This window comes from Taudactylus pleione, unplaced genomic scaffold (assembly GCF_031769625.1).
Source record: "Taudactylus pleione unplaced genomic scaffold, aTauple2 ptg000095l, whole genome shotgun sequence".
NCBI classification, from domain to species: domain Eukaryota; kingdom Metazoa; phylum Chordata; class Amphibia; order Anura; family Myobatrachidae; genus Taudactylus; species Taudactylus pleione.
The window spans coordinates 6,627,205-6,651,205 of NW_028284497.1; the positions used below are offsets into that span (position 1 = coordinate 6,627,205).

The 24,001-nt window shown below is 41.2% G+C and overlaps 1 protein-coding gene across 1 annotated transcript in view; it reads left to right on the forward strand.

Moving 5' to 3' along the window:
* The window catches only part of LOC148526546 (uncharacterized), a 63,001-nt gene extending 61,420 nt beyond the window's left edge, over positions 1–1,581 (forward strand). Inside the window, exon 10 of the mRNA XM_088470170.1 lies at positions 1,214–1,581. Within this exon, the coding sequence (XP_088326296.1) occupies positions 1,214–1,480 (267 nt within the window). The 3' untranslated portion in view covers positions 1,481–1,581. The remainder of the gene's footprint in view (positions 1–1,213) is intronic.
* Positions 1,582–24,001: the final 22,420 nt, after the last annotated feature.

Genomic DNA, 24,001 nt, shown 5'->3' on the forward strand with positions numbered 1-24,001 from the left:
GCGTGGGTGTTAGCGTCGCGCTAAGCCGGCAAACAGCTGCTTGCCCGGCACTTTTGTCGGATTTCTCCTCGCATCCCCAGGGGGGTGCGAGTATAAATCTTTTGCCCGCCCAAACAGCGCGTTGAATTGAATAGCTGCTGGAGCTCCCTCCGTGGCTATTCATCATCGCGCTGAATTGAATTCCCCCCAATGAGTGGTAAAAGTTGTAGTGTATGATAAATGGTGCTCCAGCCAATCAGCTCCAAACTGTCATTTTTCAAACAGATGGGAGCTTATTGGCTGGAGCACTATTATCATACTCAACGGGTATTATCACTGAATGATAAAACTCTTTAATAAATGAGGCCCTGAGACTCCGGATTTGGGTAGTTATGTAGGCATCAAAATGAAGTAAATGAATCTGAAATATTCTATATTTCTTGCTACAAAATCTGCATGACTGTTTTTTTACCTTGTTATGTCTAATATTGACTGAAGTAAAACTTTTTCTTTTATAGATTACACTACACTAACAATCATGTTTGTAGTATATTTTCAAAGGCATAATAAGCTTAAAGGTCATACATATGTAAAGATTTTCTGTCCAACCATAGTTGATTGATTGGAATGAAAATCTGGTAAGGTATGGGAGTAACTGATGATCAGCAATTTGCTCCTAAATGCCAGAAAACAGATGAAAATGGTCGTCAGACAAGTTTGTTAAATGTTTGATCGAAACAATTTGTTCAAACAACAGTTTTTGTCCATTTTCTGACATTTGGGAGCAGATTGCTGATTGTCATATACTCCCATACATTACCAGATTTTCATTCCAACCAATCAACTAGTTGGATGGTTGAACAGAAAATCTTTATGTGTGTATGCAGCCTTAGATTGCTTAGAATGTACTACAGTGACATATGCTGGGTACACACCAGAATGATATATCTTTTGTTCGAGTAATTAACAAGATCGTCCATCTGCTGTGCTGCAGAACTGATCCGAATTGTCTGTGAACGATATCATTCACTGACATATCGGGTGTACACATGCCGAAGTACTATAGATATAGCGACAATGAAACGGCTGATATATCTATCAGTGTGTACCCAGCTTAAGATGACTTTTTGCTACACAGACTAGCCTGAAAATCTATACTTAAAATTGTATCAATGTGTTTGTATCACAGATTGAGGGTAAATGATTCTCACAAGCTGTGTTTTTCTATTATTAGTGGATGAGCTCTAACAACCGTGACTCAGGAAAATCAATGAAAACGTCTCCACTAGTGCAGATACCAATGATTGAGCAGGAGAAAGAACAACATTTATATACAGAAATCAATCTGTGCCCAACCTTAGGCAAACCGTCACCTACACCAAGACGTTCAACCAGTGTGGGATCTTTGGTTTACTGTTTAGATTCAGGGGGAGATGTCTACACCAATGTGCAGGAAATTGATGCTCTCTCCCCTGTATATTATACACCAGTGCCACAATGATGATGACTGCAAAGAGAAATAACTGTATGCAGTTACAATGGAGCTAGAAAATATTACTTTATGCAATATGCGTATTATTAAATGAGATGCACCAAGCCCACTGATCAGTTTGGAATTCAGACAAATTAAAATTATCAAGATTTAGCAAGATTTTTACCTAAGCAAATCCTTGTGATTAATTTAACCATTTGAATTCTGAATTCCATATGATTTTAGTTGACACAGTTATTGACTCCACGGTTTCGTTGTTTCCAGGAACAATACTTGGTGACTGACATGATTTTGCCAAACCTTAAAATATGTGTTTATTGCTCCCTTATTATATTCACTATATTTTTGTTTATTGCTGCAGATGTAATAATAAAAAAAATATTTATTTTAACCATTGGTAAAATACATATTAGAAAATAAAAATCCTGTATGATGTGGAAGTAGTCAGCTGTACACATGTATGACTGCCTTATAATGCAAACAATCATTTGGGATATTCACACGTTGTGACTGTAAATCTGATATTGTGAGTGATCACTAAGCACATGGGCAGGTTGTATCATGCATCGCAAATATTTTACCATACATTCTGCCCCTATTCACATGCATACCAGCATGTTTTTAACGTCACTATGCGACAAATCTTACCCTCTGAGACAGCTCTTCCAATATAGGGCCTGATTCAGCAAGGATCGCAACTACCATTATGCACGTAATCGGCTGATTGTTGCTTTCTGCGCATACATATGCATCGCAGTGTGCATGCGCAAACCAGCCATTGCAGTCAGAACTGTGATCGCAGTCACTACGCAGACCCATCACAGAGCAATTGATAGGAAGTAAAGTTTGGGGGTGGTGACGGGGGGTGGTCAATGAAATGCAGGCGTGCCAGTGCGTTTGAACTTTACAGGGGCATGCATAAATTATCCACTGAGATGTTTTACGCAGCTCGAGTACTCACTGCGTGTGACGAGGTTAGCAATTCCTGAGTAAGGTCAGAACTTGAGCAAGTGTGCATGAGGCTTTGATGGTACTCAATGTTACCGATGGTTCACAGTCTTACTATGTATTACGGATGTGTGTAAGGTAAGGTGGGCTTCCTTATATTGTGCTATGATGGCATAGCTATCGCAGTGGATTAGCATATCATCGCAGTGAGACCGCGTGCATAATCACTATTGCATTTACAGTTGTGATCCGTAATGAATCAGGCCCATAGAGCAGTCCCAACAAAGTGTACAAACATCGGCATTGCATCCACCTATGAATCAGGCCCTATGTGTTCTGTTGCCCACCAGGGGTAAAATGTAATAGGGTCAGAGTCACTCGCACTTTTCAGAACTCACCCTCTGTAATGGGTGCGAGCACATGCAAATTCACATGTTTCTCACACTCCCACAACTAGCACTACCAAAACTCGCATCCAGATGTTTTCCCATGGCAAACATACAACTTGACCAATGTAATATTGTGCAAGTTTTTAACTCACACAATATTACTTACGTAAAACTTGCTAATAAATAAACCTGTGAGATCTGTGCATGCTTCTGTGTGAAAAAACTTAGAAAAATGTAAAGATCCAAAGAAAAATAAATCATGGAGGTCCCCAATAAAAGCACAACCAGCACTGGACATTTACGAGCAAGTCCTTATTGTGAAAATACAGGGGGGAACAAATGTAGGGTTCCCCGGTATTTTCATAAACCAGCACTAGGCTCAATGAGCCAGTCCTGGTTGTGGAAATACGGGGGACAAAATGAGTAGGGGTCTCCCGTATTATCCACTACCAGAATCGGACTCTTTAGTAACCTACAGTAGTGGTTCCCACATTTGAAGTCAATGGTGGGAAATGCTCATTGGTTGAGAGAGGTGGAGGCTCGCCTCTCTCAGCCAATGAACATTCAGCCAATGCATTTCTATGGGAAATGCAGTGGCTGAGTCGTCATTTGCGGCTAAGAAAAGCCCAGTGCTGGTTTTGCTTTTAGGATGTATTTTTTTTCTATTTTTACACTTTTAATTAATACTTTTATAGTTTTTTTTTAACACAGAAGCACGCACAGATCTCACTGATGCATGTTTCTGTATAACTTGCACCTTGAATTGAAAGTCGCATGTGTTGTCCATTTAGTGCCGGGAGGAGCAGCTGCCGAAATTCTGGGCTTTCCCCCAGCACAACGAAAAATGGGGAGGTACACACAGTCACACCCATGAAACATTGCACCAAGAGGTGTGGCCTCATGGGTACCCATATTCGTGTCCTTTAAAGTCATGTGCAGGAGGAGAGAAATAAAATGTGTATTTTATTTCATGTGCCCAAATAATTTTATTAGGAACTGTTACTGTCTATACCTGTTACCTGTTTTCATAATGTACTGTTATAAAGCCTACATGGCATGGACCTCTTTCTCAGATATTGTCCACACCCTGGGGAGCTAGTCTGGGGCAATGGGAGGTGTATCACTCCAAGTGCACCTTGTATCAGACCACACACTGAAGGGGGTTACAAATATAATACATAGACCTGCTATGCCTGTAGTATTTTTGGAACACCCTGAAACCTGCAGACATATCTCATGCCTTAATACAGACTACAAGCTTCTGATGAAAATTCTGGCAGATGGTTTGAAACTTTTATTGCCCTCTTTAATTCATGGAAACCAGACGGGCTTCATATGGGGCCATCATTCCCTGGTAAACATTAGAAGGGTGCTTTTGGCAATTTAGTGGCTTCAGTCTTCAGGAATCCTGGATCCTAATGCCATTTTCTTTATAGTTGCCAAAAAAAGCATTCAGCCTGTTCTCCAGTAATCACCTCTTTGAATCTCTTGATCGCTTTGGCCTTTCAGATTACTTTATAGCTGTTATTAAAACCCTGTACTAAAATTTTACTTTGCAAGTTTCCTGTAGAAGATATCTTTCCAACCCCTTTGCCATACAAAGTGGCACCTGGCAAGGCAGTTTACTGTCACCATCATTAGTTGTGATCCCATTGGAGCCATTAGCAATAGAGATATGTAGTTTCCCTTTGTTCCATGGGATCTGGGTGGGCCAGGTTGATTTGTTTGCTGATGAAATGTTGTTGTTTACTTGTATTTCTAAATTTGAATCCTTTGCTGGTTATCTTACTGGCTCGACTTTTAGGTTTACTCTCCTATTACTCTCCTATTACTCTCCTATTTCAAATAGGCCAAAATAAAGCTTAAATACTTAGGGATTTATGTATACTAAGCCTTTACTACATCAATTTTACACCTTTGAATAAAATGATTGCTCAGCTGCTTGACAATTGGATGTCCCTGCCTCTAGCTTTGCTAAGGAGGGTCACAGTACAGAGAAGCATGACTTTCCCAAAATAGTCTTATGCTTATGCCACACTAATCTGATATCTCCCATTGTTTTTGCCTTTATTTTGTCAGTTTCTATGGTGTAACAAAAAAAAAAGAATAGCCATGGTCAAATTGTGTCTACTTAGGTAGAGGGGGTGGTCTTGGGAATTTATTCTTTGAACCCACTATGAAGCATTTACAAATGTCCAGCTTAAAGTACTGTATCCAAAGTATACTGTATATAAAAATCCCCTAAAAGTAAGGGTCTGGTTGCAGAACAGAAATTACATGCAATATGCATTTTACTCATTATTTATACTTATACTAGATTCTGCCATAGAACAACTCTCTGTTATTTAAATGCTGATCCACACAAAAGGGATGTCCAGTAAAAGGCAATAGGATTGCACAGGTGTCCACAGTACTTGTGTATATCTTGTGTATCTCTACAGGGGGTGGTGGGAGATCCCTATATAACTGGCCAGCTTTGTCAAAAGGTTTTGTATCTGTACTGCTTGCTGGGTGTGCACTGTACCTTCAAGCTTTCCTGGCCCTATCTGTCTTCCTCCCCAGGATATGAGCGGTGCATTGAGGGTCTACTAGCAGACTATGCCTGATGTGTCCGTCCTTAGTGCTGATGGATCTTCTGGGCTCGATTGCCTCCATGATTGATGCATTTTTCCTGGATAAGGCTATTTAAGTATTGTCGAGCAATTGCTTCAGTCCAGTACCAGTGTCTTTATCCCTGAGCCATGGGGCTGAATCCTCATCACTTTTGCCCTCACACGGATCCGTCGACCATCTATAGCAGTGATGCCCAATCTCGGTCCTCAAGGCACACTAGCAGTCCTGGTTTGTGATATCCATGCTTGAGCACAGATGGTTAAATTAAAATAACCGAGTTACTAATTAAGTCACCTGTGCTGAAGTATAGCTATCCTTATAACCTGTACTGTTAGTGTGCCTTGAGGACTGTGGTTGGGAACCCCTGATCTATAGGCACTCCAAATGGGAATTGTATGGAGATAAAATGTTTTAAAAGTTTAGAAATAGTCCAATAAATTATTGTTTTATATTAATGGATATATGTCAAAAGGAGAAGGCTTGAAAAGATAACATGTAACAATTAATATGTAACGTGTGACATAAAACAGATAAAGAATAATGTAGTGTGACAGGGACAGCATGCTTTCACATGAGGTTAATGTGGAGCAGCAGGTTTGTGCAGAGATGGAGCAATAAACATCATGGTAATGAGATCCAGTTCAGGTTTTCCTGGGATAAGTTGTAAGCCACAAAGCAAGGCTAATTAGCAGCACCTGTTATCTGTCTTTATAGTTGTGTCAGTGCAAATCCACAATGCTTCTAATGGTGAATCAGTCGCCCAGATGATAGGCTGAGGAGAAGTGGGGCTACAATAGGAAGTCATATGGATGTGTTAGCAACTTGCTTGTGAACTGAAAATTGCAACACTGTGAAGTATATGCTGCCTGATGCTGTTTACCTGCCTGAGAATAAAGGTACTGCTTGAACCTTTTAATCCAGCATATGTGTTTCTTTTCACAGTAGCTTGTACTCAATTTATTAAAAGATGAGTATAACATGGAAATATGATAAAATATCTAAAATGTGAATATAGAACTATAGAGCTACATCTTAAAAGAAGAGTAAGAGAGTCCATATGACAGACAGTTATGTATGGATTAGGATCAGTACTTGTTATTTGGGATGTATAAATGTACTTGAGATATATAGATAAGGGAATATAATATGAAACTCGAAAAAACTCTAAATTTATGGTTATGGTTGATAATATTAAATATAAAGGTTATATCCTAAAGGGAAAGGCTTTAGAGTCCATATACAAACACAGCAATATATGGATAGGGATCAATATTTTTACCATAATGGTATTACTTTAAGTACAACTAATGGAAGCAAATTGGAGGAAACCGATAATGGTGTCATGATATAAGTGGGTTGAGAAGTGAAACTATGTACTCAGATGTGCTAGCTGGTGTGTACAATATAGTTAGAGAATAATGATAACATTTTGCTCATAGGGGACATGTATTTAGATTGTCCTAGATGGGGGAAATGACAATCAGTTGCAGGTTAAGGAAGTGATTTATACCTACAAATTTTAATTTGGATGCATCACTGTCATGTTTCTCCATGAAGTGTATTGGTATGCTGTGGTTATCGCGTCTGATTTTTATACTACATAGGTGTTCTTGAATTCTCACGTGTAATTTGCTTTTGTCATACCTATATACTGGGCATGTCAGAAGGTAGATGATACCTCTAGTATGGCAAGTAATTTGATCCTGTATCTTAAATTCCTTGTTATTTTGGTGAGATATTATCTTTTTCACTGGTCTTTTAGTGTGATATTTGTATGTCTGGTTTTCTTGCAAACATGTTGCATCTGAACAACAAAAATTTTTTTATTTTGTTGAGACAAGTTGCAGTTGTAGATTTTTATTATTATTTTCTATTATGCAGCCCCTTACTACAGATGATTTGATGGTTGGGGCTCTGCTATGTATTACCTTTGGTCGATGGAGTAGTATTTTCTGTAGTCCTACATTGGCCAATAGGATTTGCCCAATGTTTTTCTACGCTCTTTTCTAGCAGAACACTTTGGGCTGTGTAGGTTGATATGAACAAATGATGTGTTTGATCTCTCATGAGTTTATTTCTGAACTCTAGAAGCTCTTTCTAATCAATGTCTTTTACCTTATTTTTTTCTTCCTTTAGCTTTTCAATTTCATTATTTTTTTTTCCATGAATTGGCTAAGTAATTCTTTTCATTGTGCTTGGGAATCACTTCTCTAGAAGAATTTATTTCAATGCTTCTGAGTTGTCCTCCGGGTATGTTTGATAGCCACACTTTGTAGTGGTTGCTGGTAGCATCCAAATAACTATTACAGTTGGTTGGTTTTATGAATGTTTTAGTCTCCAATTGATTATTCTCCACAAAGATGGTTAGGTCCAGGAAATTACTCTTGTCTACACTGATCTCACTGGTAAATACCAAATTAATTGAATTATTGTTCAGTTCTTGGATGAAGGTCTCCAAATCTTCTCTAGTGCCTTTACATATGATTGATGATCATGTCATCTATATATCTTGCCCATAATTTCAGGTTCTCTGTATGATGATCATTGGTCCAAATTGTTCCTGTTCCCATTGTGCAAGGAAAAATTTGTGCAAGAGGGTGCACATTTGGTCCCCATCGCTGTTCTCCATTGTTGTAAGTAGAACTTGTCATTGAACTAGAAGTAATTGTGTCTAAGGATAAAGGAGATTGCTTCCATATTAAATTCAATCTGCTTTGGAGTGAGGTCTGTGACCTCTAACATCTTCTTCACATATGTGCATCTTACTTCATGGTTAATGGATGTGTATAGAGATTTAATGTCACACATAGCTATTAGGAAATCTTCCTCCCATTGTGTCTCTTTCAGAATTTTTAGCACATGGATGGTGTCTTTCAGATACCTTTGTTGTTTTGTTACTATTGGTTGAAGGAATTTATCAATATAACCAGATAAATTTATGGTAATCCCTAATATGATGGGTCTACCCGGGGGTTTATACAGGTTCTTGAGGATCTTTGGCAGTAAATATAATATTTTTATAATTGGATCCTTTGGGTAGAGGAAGTCATATTCCTTCTTTGTAAGGATTCCTATCTCCAAACCTTTTCTTAGAACTGATATAACTAAACCAGTATATTCTTTTGTTGGATGATTGTTTAATGGTCAGTATGCGTCATCATTTCCCAACTGTCTTGATGCTTCTTCTTCATATGCTGTTTTGTTCATAATAATGATCCCACCCCCTTTATCTGCTGGTTTAATAATTATTTCTTATTTTTTTTCTCAGGAATTCTAGGGTTTATTTTTATTTTTTGTAGTAATATCCCATTTTATTTTTCCTACTTTCTCTGGTATATTCTGGATATCTTCCTCAACTAACTTCTGAAAGGTGCTGATGAATTGTCAGTTGAGTTGTTGTGGGTAGTTGATTTAACCTTAAGGTTAGTGAATTTTCTGTCTATCCATTCCTCAGTGGTGTCTTCCTTTTCCTTGTTGATTTTTTTTAAAATTTTCGAATACATTTGTGGAAATCTAGCACTGTGTCAAATTTTCTTAGATTATTAGTTGGGGCAAATATTAGCCCTTTTATGAAAATTTCTGCCTCGTTTAATTTGTAGCTGCTTAAATTTAAATGCCTTGCACTGCTGTTGTCTCTTTGTTCCCTTTCTTTTATTCTTTTTTTGTTTACTCAGTAAATTTTTACTTCTCCTAGTTTATTCTTTCTTTGTGTGATCTCTATTGAGGAATGTTTTATTCTTCCTTTCCGAGGATATGATTCTACTAAGACGGTAATCTTTTCCATCTTCTTTGAATCTATTACTTTCCATCTATTATCATGGACATCTGGGCAGAACTTTTTTGTCCATAATATAGGTTTCGCACGTATCTGGTATTCTTCTGACACCTGTTTCAGAATTCCTAGGATATGGATATTTGTCTGAGTCCTGCGTGAAGCGTCTTTTTGAATCATTGCCACTCTGTGGCCCAAATCTTCTCTCTTCATTCCAATTTCTGAGGTGTTTCTTGTATAGTCATCTATACCCATTAAAAACATGTTTTTCTTTTGTTCTATCACTCTCGTCTCTAATTTCCTTAGTTTACTATTTGTGAGGGCCTCCAGGTTTTTGAAATCTTCCAATTCTTTAAGAAGTTTATTTTTTTTCCTAATGGCATCTATTTCTGCTTCTATTTTGTTGATAGATGTTTCTCTATCATGTATTATCAGTTTCATCAGGTTAATAGAACATATATCTAATATCTCATTCCATTTTTCATTTTTGTTCTATATAGCAGCTCAGTGTATTACTCTCCCACCACTGTTTAATCTCTGTGATCTCTAATCTTTCTAAACTTAGATATAGATTGCAGAAGTTGTCATCTGAGACTTGTGCTCTTTCTGGTCTCAGTTGGTTATAAAAGTTTCCAAATTTCTGTACCTTTCCTCTATTTAGAGCCATGTTTTATTAAAGAAGGAACAGATATATATTTCTAAAGTGATATGCTTAAAAGACTGTAAATGTAATTAAAATCTATTTCAACACTATGATTTATGAAAAAGAAGGGATGGAGGCTGCGCTAATACTGTAATTGGATAGGGTGTGGTCGCAAAAACAGATTGCAACTTCGGTTGTCAAGCACTATGTAGCTTGAAAAAAGGACAATACAAACACCTATATACAGTACATGCCCTGTCAGGGACCTCTTACTAGAAGCAATAAGCAAGACTAGCGAAATATATAAAAGTATTATTAAGCAGCAATGCATCAGAAATAAATTACAAATGTTGAACCATACAATAGACAATATGTGTACTAAAATATGAAACTATACAAATGTGATCCTAATACCTAATAGCGGTACTGATCAAACTAAAGATTACCTGACTGTGACCGCCCACTGGGTGGGTGTATCGCCTTCAGCAGCAATATCTAACACACTGTGGTCCTAATACCGGTATACTTAACATATATGACAAACACAATATAGAAAAGGGTGGAATAAAAAGTGGTATCTTTGCTTTAGATTGTAGATTGTAAGCTCCTAGGAGCAGGGTCCTCCTCCCCACTGTCTCACAGCCTTCTTCTCTAGCACTTCTATGACAGCCTTCACCTTCCCAGCTGTATTGTGTATGGAGAATTGTGTTGCTAATTGTTACTTGTGCTCTGTTTATAAGTGGGTTACTGTATTGTAATGTAATGTTCTGTGTACCCTTTACTGTGTGTACGGTGCTGCGGACCTCAAATTACTGTAGCCAAAGTACAGTATGTAAAAAATCGCCTAAAATTAAGGGGCTGGTTGCAGAACAGAAATGACATGCACTCACTATTTTATACTAGATTCTGTCATAGAACTGTAGTCATTGGCACAAATGTTTTACAGATGATCCAAAGAATACTTAAATGGTGTGCTCACTTTCAGGACATTGGGCATGCCCTTTAGTAGTATCTCCGCCCCCGGGGGAGGAGACATTTCCCTATTCCTTCCATAGGAAGGAACACAGGAAATGTCTGTCTGTCGGCCGTGGCTGGGCATAAACTGCCCGATGTGGCCGACAGTTTACCGGGAAATATCGCATCAGACGGGCATGCGGGACAATCCGGCATGCCCGACCGAGCAATATTTAACCCTCGGTCACCCCCCCACACGCTACAATTATCGGGGCGATCCGCCGATATCAGGCGGATCGCCCCGATAATTGTAGAGTGTATGGCCAGCATAATGTTTTAATGTTTTGCCATATTTATATTCTTCTCTCCAGAAATAGCTACGCCTACCCCTCAATCTGATGTAGCTTAACAGTTTCATGCTTAATGCAAAATGTAATATTTTCTATTTAAAGTCTATCTTTAATATTATATGATTAACAGATTAATTGCAGGCAGGACTATGATCTCTAGTCATGTTCATGATAATTGTTAGTGCAGAAATAAACATTATCTTTTGCCATGCCATAAAAATTTGCAGGCTTTAAAAAATAACTTAATCGTATCAAAAATATTTGATTTAGCTTTTCTGTCTGTTAGTGCAAACCTAAAAAGGCAATAACATAACAGGTATCGTTGCAACATTTAATAAAAGGCTTTCATCTGCATGTATACTTTGCTACCAAAAGTGTTATCGACAATGGCAACCCCTATTATGTATAGGGACGAAGTTACATAAAAGCTCACCCCAGATCCGATACCAAAGCAAAATATCACCTTCCCACAATGTAAGAATCTTCCAGACTTTGGACTCTGCAATTTATACTCCCTGTGATGGTCGCCATTTTCTTTAGGGAAGTGGGGAGTAGAATGTCTAAAGACTGCAGCATTCTGAGTCTTCAGCAAACAACAGTGCTGCAAATGCAAATAATTTAAAGTATTGATATTTTTGTGTTCTATCTGCCAGTCAGTGTACACACGCATGGGCTGACGACTTCTGCGTAGCTTGATCTCAATCAAATACCACCAAATTACAATCCTCTTAACTAAAATAATGACACAACACAATGATTGGCAGTTAGAGCTCAATTAATTTGTTAAATGGAATTTATTGAAATAATTAATAAAGGGTGGATGAGAAAACATTGCTTAACTATCATGCGCCAGAATAGGATGATTAAAACAGAGGGGCATAGCTCATACTGTACACTGGATTGTGAAAACCTCCTTCTACCAGTTAAATATTCTTCATGGATACCCCCATGTGCCCTCACAAGAGCAGGACCCCTCCCCCCCTTACTACAATAGGGAAGGTGCCTCACAATCCACAGGTGCTAAAACCAAAGCTATCTGCTAACACCCATCTTTTAGGACAATGGCAATTGCTACTGGACCCAAAATGAACCAAAATGTCGAATCATAAAAAAGGAAAACTAAGCCTCCAAGAACAAGAAGCTGACCTCATTCTAATGAACATTATTGGGCCGTTACAGGCCAACCTCAGCCAAACCCAAAGGATGCCAGATAGCAGAACAAACTTGGCCACAAAGGATTTGACCTGCAGCTGTAGCCTGTTATTGACAACAGAACCATGTGGACCCCTCCAAACCAGTGTCTGACTAAACCTCCCCACTGCACTGGCACTAGATCACAGACAAGTCAGTCTTAATAGGATGAGATCAATACCATTGCAGTGGCCCAAATCATTACCCCTCTAAAGGGATCACCACCCACTCGGGGATCCCATGTCTGGCTAGCACTGACCAAACAAAACTAAGCAAGCCATCTCAATGTACACCCTCACACGAAACCCACATAAAGACCTGCCATCCTGACATAAAAGAGGAAGGACAAACTAAGCCAAAAAAAGCAGTCTGAGGTGCAAGCACATGGAAAAAGGTGCTAAACCTCCCTAAGAAGTTGAATGAAACAGCACAGCCCATAGACAGTCAACAAACTTCCATCGAAGATGAAACCCATGTAGCAAAATTAATCAAAGTGAAGCTGCAGCAAGTGAAACACTATCTTGATGTTATCCTTCACCAGGACCCATAACCTTGGACCAGCTGAAGAGCATCACCAAATGACTGAAAAACAACACTGCAAACTGTTAGGTCACTACTGTTAGGTAACTGTATGAAATCATTAACTGAAGTCACTGTGTAGTGAGACAAGTGCTGTATCAGATGGTACTTACTGGGAATCTTCTTGGGAACAATGCTGAGTGAGGAAACACACAACCTTAGAAGAAGCTGGAAAAGGAAAGGGAGTCACATACCCAAAAAAACAACTTTCACTGCCACCTTCCCCTGCACAACCTCCAGGAAGTTGTGAGTGGACCTGGCAAAAATGGCAAGTCTTCCAAGAGGGACACTCAACCAATGGATCAAGGTTGCAACAAATGGAGAAGGCCCTTATTTAGGCTATCACCCCGTTTCAATTTCAGCAATGCCAATGAGTGAAAACGTTGCAACTGGGTGACAGCCAGGAACACATTGCCGCCCAGCCCATATTGCTCAGTGACATCTAGCAAAACCTCAACATTTTTAAAACCAAACACACAGAGGCATAGCAATCCTGTTTAGGCTCGCCAAGTGGTGTCTAAAAACTCAGATGGCCAAGGCTCAAGGTAGCAAGCATTAGAGATGTACATTCCACACAGCTAAAAAGAATAACCATGAAATGCCTCCTCCCCGATACACACAGAAGATATAGCCTTTGCCTATGCTTTGTTCACAGTATCAATGACCGGAAAAATATCTATAAACTGGCTGTGATGGACGGATTCTCAAACATAAGGACTTACTCCAGATGTGAGAGCAGTGTTAGCACAGTACACTAAATAACCAACCCGGGGAACCGTTGCAACAGGAAAAGAAAGTTCAGGAAGCCTTGGGAACCCATTATTGTGGCAACATAAGTGACAAAGAAGCACAATTACCAGCTTGTGTGGACATGCCTGCAAACCAGAGAAGTTGCTTGCACCACTGAAAACAGAGCTACCCACATCCAAGAACAGAGAATAAGGACCATGTTCACTGAGAGTATCAAGGTAGGCCACTGTATCCAGAACAGGCCAACCAAGTGACACACCAGAATTGCCAGGGCAAACAACAGGGGTGATGCCACATATCAAAGCATCTGAAGGTGAAGCACACACGGAACCTGAAAAAGACAGCATGTCACACACAAGCCAGAACACTGGAGAAATGGGAGAGCAGTTACAAAAAAAGCAGAAGAAGCAGAAGGAGCAGCCCGAGAATGCTGCCCCAAAACATGAATAGAACTGGTCCAGATGACTGAGGCCAAGACCCACACCATGGAAATAGAGCAATGGGCTGGGAAGACTGGAAATACATGAGGAGTAAAACTGGTTGGGGCACATAGCAATATGCCAAGCCAAAACTCTGGCCATGGCTCCCCCCTGGAGGCAGGCCTAAGTGCGGAGGTGAGACCGTGAGAGAGTTGGAAATCAGAGAGTCAAAGGAGTAGGTACAGCCGGGCAAGACATAGCAGAAAAGAGGCTGCAGGAATAAAAAATGGAAAGATGGAGAAATTCGGATAAGGTGGTATACAGACAAAGGGACTATGGAAAATGGTCACATGATGAAGGTACAGCAGTGTAGGCAAAAGCTGCAAGGCAAGCAGAGATCTAGAGAACTATTGAAGCTGGTTACAGGCTTGATGTGAAGCAGAGCATAGCTAGGGCCTTAACTATGGGTATGCAAGCAGTGCCGCCACCCATGGCACAGAGCTCTAGGGGCAGCAGCATTGCTGCCCCAAAGCCCCTGCATCTGGCTAGCAGGTGCCTGGAGCAGCACCCTGCAGCCAGTTTTCTTCCCAGTGCTGGCGGCTCCGCCCACTGTCAGAGATCAAAACAGTCAAGGCAATCCAGGGGTCAGCAACAGGAGGCAGGTCAGCAGATATCAGAAAAGATGAGATTTTCCATATAAAACAAAGCTAAAAACAAATGGAATTCTTCTTTCCATATGAATAGATGGCTGGGTCTTGATATCATATAGCAGCCACACTAATGTATTAACTATTAACAGCTAAATGAATCAACATAAAAGCAGCCAATAAGAAGTGCCTAGTTAGTTATTCATCACCATCATCTATATCTACTCCATGGAGGACTCTTCCATCCAGCTATGACTGGGAATAATAAGATGGCATTATAGGAAGTGTCATCACCTTTGAAAAAGTCACAAGGTCTGTGATGAAACACATTAGGTATATACTGGTATCAAATGGACATATCTGTGTACAACCTGAATACTGATGCTCCCTAGGACCTCTGGTAATTACCTTGGAATGAATTACTTGGGTGGGTAGCGCACAATCTGGCTGTCGACCTTGGGCAGATTGCCGACACCTCTGCAGCCCACTCGCTGTGATGGAATCTGGACCGGATGTGTTTACTGCCAGCATCCTCGATACAGGTAGGAGCAGGGGACCTGTTACAAGTACCGGTACATGCAGATGGCTCAGTGCTTATTGATATACCAAACTCAGGGACTTTATTGTAGAACCAGCAGTTATTCTATCATCTGGGGCATTCTATCTGTGTGAAGACTCCGGATAGTTAAACTTTCTTCTTAAAATGCAGTTTATTTAATTTTTTTTTTTTTATAGAAATAAAAATGCATCTGAATCTAATTATGTACCTAAATGAGCATGCCCTTTCTGCAGTCAACAAAGCCTTTGCTGCCCTCATTCAGGCTCTTATATTCAATGGTAAAAATAAGCATTAACTTGTAATTGTTATCATCATTAACTGTTTATCTGGTGCTTTATTTCTTTTTTAGATCTGAAACCAACATGGATATATTTAGCCTCTGACGCTAGCCTATTCTTTGTGTTAATGTGTGTTCTATTAACAGTTCTGCTGTTCAGGTCTTGCTACCCAAGGAAGGGTAAGTTTAGTGATTACTGTGTGAGAAGTGTATTTGCAGTAATATAAGGTATTCTCCAATGCCAGAACAATTTTGACACTCTGGACCGCATACCGAGGCTTATTAAGAGAGGAGGAGGCCCTGTGCCAGAGTCTACTGCACATGTGCAGGTCTCTGGCAAGATGGTACAGTAACCATTTCCTTGTGATTTTTTATCACTGCGCATACGCAATTTGCTGGGAAAATTGCAGCCAGGGCATTTTCCTGGTTATTTGTGCAGCTCTGCAGCCTCCAACTCGGGACTCTGGAGTGGTAAGTAAAGAACATGGGTGCAGGGTGTGCAGTGCAGGGTGTGCACACCCATTATATATACACTACTGCTTCACACAGTATGGCCTAAAATAATCAGAGTGTGTAGACCTATGGGCTGTCTTTATTATTTGTACCACATTTGTGTTTTACAGGAGATTTTTTTTTAATTACAGAACACCTAGAAAAGGTGAAATGTAACTGGAGTCTCATAGAACATATAGGATGAGGACTTATCTCCACAGCTTTGAGCTTGTGCAGAATTTCAGGCCTTTTGTAAAGTGGATGAATGTAGACCCCCCCACACACACACACACACACACACGCAAGCACACACACACACTCAGCTAGATACGCTCCTAGAATTCATCCTCTCTTGTTTGCAAAACTGTAGCTGCAATGTGCTTACTCTGTATTTAGCAAGGAGTGTACTCAATCTTTCAGTGTACAATTGTGCTCCTCTGCAATACTTCATTAACTTGTGTGTTTGTCCATACGGCAGGAAATATAGCCTGGCAGCTCCACTGGAGTACGCACAATATAAATATCTTTTAATTAATAAATATAAGGTTGTGGGTTCGATTCCCACTACGGCTCTAACTGTGTGGAGTTTGTATATTCTCCCTGTGCTTGCGTGGGTTTCCTCCGAGTGCTCTGGTTTCCCCCCACAATCCAAAAATATACTGGTAGGTTAATTGGCTCCCAACAAAAATTAACCCTAGTTTGTGTGTGTGGTAGGGAATATTAATTGTATAGTCCACTGGGGCAGGGACTGATGTGAATGGCCAAATATTCTCTATAAAGCGCTGCGGAATATGTGTGCGCTATATAAATAAATGGTAATAAATAATTGCACTGATTCCCTTTCCCTGGTCATGTCTGGCCACCACATAAACTAATTACCCTCTTTCAACTCTCCCAAGTTCACGATAAATAGATCACCTCCCGAAATAGTTTCATAGCTGATCTCCACAAAATTGGCACGCTATATATAATTCTCCCAGATCATGACAATACCCGAAACTGATCTTCTCTATAAAGACTGGCGTTACCTGAATTGATTAGACCACAAATACACACTCTCTGTACTTACTTTTTGCCTTGTGAAATTAGAATTTTATCATATCTCACTGATGAGACTTAGGGCCCTATTTACTACAATCCAGATTTAAAATGCAGATTGTAGTGTCATATGTAATCACAGGGATTTATTAAAAATCCCTTGCAGGGACAGAGCTTGCAATAAAGCTCTGTCCTTGTGAATCCCCACCATAATCTTTTCACTGTATTTTTCGGAAAAAAAACAGTGACAAGGTGCCGCTCATGCGCCGCCAGTCGCCGCTACCCCCCCATATGACTGTGTGTTCACAAACTTCACAAATCCATGAGTGCTATTTGTGACTCTGTCATTTTTGACTCTACTCTTAGAGAAGCCTCCTTTCACCATTTCCACAAACTTTGAAAATTTGGGGATGATCATCAGTAAAAGTAATGATGTTGACATATAAATTGAGAATGCTACTGTGGAAGTGCAACAGGATAAGGGGAATATTTGTGAATCTGACACTAATGAGGATGTTGATAATAAGGATGTTGTTTGTATCAAAGTAAGTCAGCCATCAGTGGCAGCAGTTCTTGTCTGTGATAAGAAGAAGGCCATTGTTATGCCTGGGCATAAGACCAAAAAAACCACCTCTGTTTTTGCAATTATTTTTACCCAAATCTTCACAACATTTTTCAAGCTATCTGTACCATTTGTGAAGCTACTGTAAATTAGTAGCTGTAGGGATGTTATCTATGTAGGAAACTCCTCCCTGTTACATCATTTGCAACGAGTGCATGCTAATTATTTGGGAAAATATAAAAAATCCTTTAACATAATACCAAGCAATCCAGCATCAACTTGCAACTTGTATAGGTCCCAGCACATGCAATCTCCAACACCAACACCTTCATCATCAAACTCCTCATTACTGATGAGAGATAGTCCTCCTGAATCCAATTTACAAAGGCTAACCGAGTCCTCCCCTATCCAGGATTCCCAAGAAGAATCCATGCAAGCTAGGGTTGCTGCTGCTGCTGGGGGTGATATCTTCATCCAAGAGAACTAGTAGCTTCAAACAACAATTGACTTTGAAACAATTATTTGCAAGAGGAAGCAAGTATGAAAGCAGCCTTCCAGTTGCACAGCAGATCACTGAAGCAATTACGGCTATGCTAGCATTAGCTCTGCTTTCAATATCCGCCATCAATGCATCTGGTTTTAGACAGTTAATTGAGGTCCTGTGCCCTTGCTACCAAATTCCATCTCGATTCCATGAATAGCAATTCCTCGCCTGTACCAAGACTTTAAAAGAAAACTAGTTCTTGGCCTACAAAATGCCATTGTTCCTAATGTCCACTTAACCATAGATATGTGGACAAGCAGTACTAGTCAAACTAAAGATTACATTACTGTGACAGCACACTGGGTGGGTGTAGAGCCTTTAGCAGCAGCTGTATCTAACACACAACACCAGTTCATACACAGGCAGGCTACTCTCTATATCACTGGCCTCACTAAGGCACACTGGTGTCAACCTGTTAGAAAAACTAGGGATGTCATAGCAAAATGGCTTACCCAGCTACTGTAGGTCTCTCTTTAGGATTTCTCATTTCCTATAACGCAAGTAACATTGAGAGTATTACAGCTGGGTGAATTTGAACACGTCCTATGTTTTGCACACACAATAAACTTGGTGGTTCTGAATTTTTTACAAAATGACAGGAAAATTCCGGTGGGTGAGATGCTTTTTATCTGGGTTCTTCCATTCTTAGGACTTTTCCTGGTTCTCAGGACAGAACCTAGCAGTCTGAGAACACCATTTGGCACTGTACATCAGGAAGATTGCCCGGGAGTGTAAGATTGTCCTCTTGGACCTCCTGATACCTACATTCCCCAGATTCAGGCTCATGCTGCTAGGCACCCTGTCTATCCGCCATCCTGATTGGCCCACTGTGGTAAGCATCTTATACCTCCTTGCTGCAGACCGGAGACTATAGAGTGGAGTCCTTGACTAGACTGGACTGCTGCTGTTGTCCTAGGTATCCAGCCGTCATTCCTGCCAGGCTCTGTGACTGTCTGACCCTGTGTGTGGCTGATGTCTCTGCTGGCACTGGGCCTGCCCGCATGGGACCAGTGAGGAGGTCGCGGCATGGTGGTAACTGGGAGCTGGCTGTGAGGAACGGTCTCACTCAGAGCCGTAACTAGACTTTTTGGTGCCCTGTGCCAGAAAGAGCATTGGCATTTTTAAATAGGGAGATAACAACCCAAAAAAGGGCCATGGCCTCATGGAGAAGGATAGGGGAGACCAGGAGATGCTGGGGATAAAATAAGAGGAAGCTACAAGTGAGAATGATAATAAACAGAAAATAGACAGGCCCAAACAGCGCCCCCTGCCCTGTGGTGCCCTGTGCCATCGCACAGGTCACACTACCCTAGTTAGGGCCCTGGTCTCACTTACCTGTTGGAACCTTTATTGTCTGACCGAGGGAAAGTTTTCAGTTCTGCCTGTGTGACTGTGACTGGTATAGCTGTCCAAGAGACTCCAGCTTCCTCCCTACTGCTTTTGGACACTGCATTGCTCTGGGCTAGGCTCTATACTGCCACATTTGCATTTTACCTTCAGTGGCCCCTGGCTACATAGCTTTTACCTGCTTATCACCTGGCTATTGTGATTTGAATTGGCTGCGGGTACACTTGGAGCTGAGCAAGTGTGACCCCCAGGTATTCTGGCTCTGCTTCCTTTGACATAAAAGCTGTTTGGAAGCACTTTACTGACCAAGCTGTGACTCTATGGAAGCTTTGTGTTGCCTTATTGCAAGGGGGCTTGAATCAGGACTTCAACTCTACTCCTCTACCTGGTTATCATTATCCCTCGTGATTCCTGTGTCTTTTTCTGGACCCCTAGCTGGAACTGCTTCTCCTCAAGTGGGGCTGCGTTTCTGCTGTTTAGTCTGGACCTTCCCAATTTTTGCATCACTTGGTTCTTGGACTTTGGGACTATTCCCTGGGAATGGTTGCAGATTCTTTTTTATTAGGATAGATGATGTATATCTATGATATTGCTCATATTTTTATATCTCTGTTTAGCATGTTGTTTTACATTAATGTTTTATGGTTAATGTACAGTAACAGGGGTGGGCAACCATTTTTCTGCCGAGGGCCATTTTCATATATACAGTATTTAACATTATTCATGGGCCTGGTGCAGGCCACGCCCCCTCTGTGTGACGTCACATGGGGCGGGACCACAACCGCCGGTGATTTTAGCAATGCCCGGAGCATCCTGAGGATGCTCTGGGGAGCTGTAAGGGCAGAGGTGTGACTGTCTGAAGTGTCCTAAGGATGCTCCAGACGTCACTACTGCATAGATTCTGGGTGCACCCTGCTAGTCTTATGAGGCTAGCATAATAAAGCTCAGAGGGCCAGACCATATGATTCCGTGGGCCTTATATGGCCCCCGGCCTGAGGTTCCCCATCTCTGCTCTACAACTTCTCAAACCTTTAGGCTTCTTTTACTATGGTTATCTTGGTTATGCACAAATATTTCAATATGACCAGAAAGTCTGTTAAGACAAACACCTTACAGGCAAAGTCATCAGCCTCTCATGTTTCTTCTTGTAAAATGAAAAATCACCATAGACTGTGTAATTCATTTGCTTGATGACCTGGCAAAGCTAAAAATGATGTGCACTCTGGACTGATTCAGACCCGCTTGCTAAGATGCGTTCGCAGGCAACCAGCCGATTGTTTGCATTCTGCGCATGCATACGCATCGCAATGCGCGAACCAGTGCGAAGGATCTGGATGCGTACGCTCACTGTGCATAGACTGCCCAGAGAGTGACAGGAGAAGCAATTTGTGGGTGGTGACATGGGCTGGTCGCTAGAAATGGGGGAGTGGAGGTGCGAACGCAGGCGTGCCTAAGCGTCTCAACGCCATTTCAGAGGTGTGCATAATTAAGAGGCAGCGTCATAGTACACATCACTTGGCAGAAATTTACACTGAAGCGCTCGCAGTGCTTGCGGCAGGGTATGGTCAACCACAAGTGCTGCGATCACATCCGATGGTACTCGATGTTACCGATGGTTGCATACACTTCCTGGATATGAGGTGCGCAAGTGGGCGTCTTAAGACAGGCTCATGGGCATCTGCATACACAATGCGATCGCACGCTAAGACAAAGTGGGCGTGCTATTGCCTTGCTGTGCGATCGCCTGCCTTGTCGAATTTGCATACGGATCTAGCAAGCGGGTATGAATTGAGCCCTCTATACTTACTGTACTCTAAATGTATATTGTTCTGGATCGCAAACCTGATGTCTGCTTTTATTATTATATACGTTTTTATAATAGAGGGACACGTATTGTTGTTGTGCTTGTGATTCTGGTTCATATATATAGAGATATATATATATATATATTTCATGTAGCAAGGTCGGGGAACTGGTACCATCTCCTGGGGTAGATGGTACTGCGCAGCAGCTGAGAAATCACACAAAGTTCACTGGTCTGGTGCAACTGGCCTCCGCCAGTTTTATTAGTCAACCAAAAAAAATAAACATAAATAAACACCTTGCCATCTGGCACTAACTATACAGACGTGATCCTAGCTCACTAATATACAAAATATAAGAAGGTGTTTCCAGGTTTAGTTTACCTGCTTTCATAAACCTGATTCTCTCACAGAGACACGATAGACTGTCCTTTCCCAGGCAGTGTCTTCCTGTAATGATCAGCCTTACAGCACTGAAAAACAGCCACACAGCTGAAAACCCTAATTAGCCTCCTATGAAGCTAATAATCCAAAAAGCTCCTAACACAAACACCTTCCTGAGGTTTCAAAAGACATAGGTCAGGAATCTAGGGCAAATATACCTGCCTTCCACTATGATGCCAGTGACCTTGTCACATATCCCCCTCCCCTGTTTCAGCCACAAAACAAAAGATGCATTAGCCAGTTGGGACCAGGCCTATGTTCCACAGTAAATGTAAACTCCTGCAAAGCTAAAACCATCTTGTTACCCTCGCATTTTGGCCTCGCTTTACTGACATCCATTTTAATGGGGCATGATCCGTTACGAGCTTAAACTGTCTGCCCAAGAGGTAATACCTCAAAGTGTCCAATGCTCACTTAATGGACAAAGTCTCTTTTTCAACAACAGCATACCTTTTTTCATGGTCATTGAGTTTTCTGCTAAGATAAACAATGGGGTGCTCCTCCCCATCCCTACTTTGGGACAACACTGCTCCTACGCCTACCTCTGAGGCATCCATCTGAACCACAAACTCTTGAGAAAAGTCTGGTGTTATCAACACCGGTTGTGAACACCAGGCCACTTTCAATGCCTTAAACGCTTCTTCAGTCTCAGGGCCCCATTTCATCAAGTTAGACTATTTCCCTTTTGTAAGGACTGTTAGTGGCCCTGCTGTGGCGGCAAAATTTATGATAAACCATCTGTAGTACCCAGTGATCCCTAAAAAAGCTCTAATCTGTTTTTTTGATTACAGGACGGGGCCAGTTTTGTATGGCTTCAATTTTGTTTGACTGGGGCTTAATCAAGCCTCTCCCTATGGTGTACCCCAAGTATTGAACATCTTCCATTGCAAGGCAACATTTCTTAAGGTTGGCTGTTAGGCCGGCCTTCCTAATTGAGTCCAGTACCGCCTGTACTCTGGCTAAGTGAGACTCCCAGTCTGGACTGTGGATGACCACATCGTCCAGATAGGCCGCTGCATACTGTTTGTTTGGTTTCATAATTCTATCCATTGTACGTTGGAAGGTTGCTGGGGCCCCATGCAACCCAAAAGGCAACATCCTATACTGGAATAGCCCTTCTGGGACAGAAAAGGCTGTTTTTCTTTCACCCTATCAGTTAATGGTATTTGCCAAAAACCCCTTGTCAGGTCCAGTGTGGTGAGATATCTGGCTGTCCCTAGCCTCTCTATCATCCACACGAGACATGGGATACGCATCAAACTTGGAAACTGCATTTAACTTACAAAAATCGTTACAGAAGCATAGGCTGCCATCAGGCTTCGGAATCAGAACTGTGGGACTGAACCACTCACTATTAGACTCCTCGATGACACCAAGTTCTATCATATTCTTAACCTATTTAGAGACAGCCTCACGCTGTGCTTCAGGAATTCTATATGACTTTAGATTGACCTTAACTCCTGGCTCTGTAATGATATCATGTTTTATTATGGCCATGCGGCCGGGCAGTGATGAAATAATTCCTATTATGTTCCTAATAAGCAACTCCTTAGCCTCATTCTTTTGAGCGGCTGACAGGGTTTCGGACACTTTTACTTCTGGAACCAAAGGGACTGACGCTACTGGTGGGCTTGATTTAGCTAACAGAGCTAACCTATCTTTCCAGGGTTTGATAAGGTTAACATGGTAAATTTGTTCAGGCTTCCTCTTGCCTGGTTGGTATACTTTATAGTTAACCTCACCCACTTTCTCCCTGATTTCATACGGACCTTGCCATTTAGCTAAAAACTTGCGTTCCACTGTGGGCATCAAAACATGCACTCTGTCCCCAGGGGGAAATGTACGTACCCGGGCATTCCGGTGATACACTCTCTGTTGGCCTTTTGGGCCTGCTCCGTATTTTCTTTGACAATGGGCACCATGGCCGCAACCCTATCTTGCATATGAGAGACATGTTCAATTACACTTTTATAGGGTGTGGGTTGTCCTTTCCATGTCTCCTTAGCAACATCTAGCGACCCTTTGTGATGTCTTCCATACAACAGATCAAAAGGAGAGAATCCTGTGGAAGACTGTGGCACTACTCTAACAGACATCATCAAAAATGGCAACAAATAATCCCAGCTTTTTCCATCCTTGTCAACAACCTTTTTTAGCATACTTTTTAAAGTTTTGTTGAATCTCTCGACCAATCCATCCGTATGGGGATG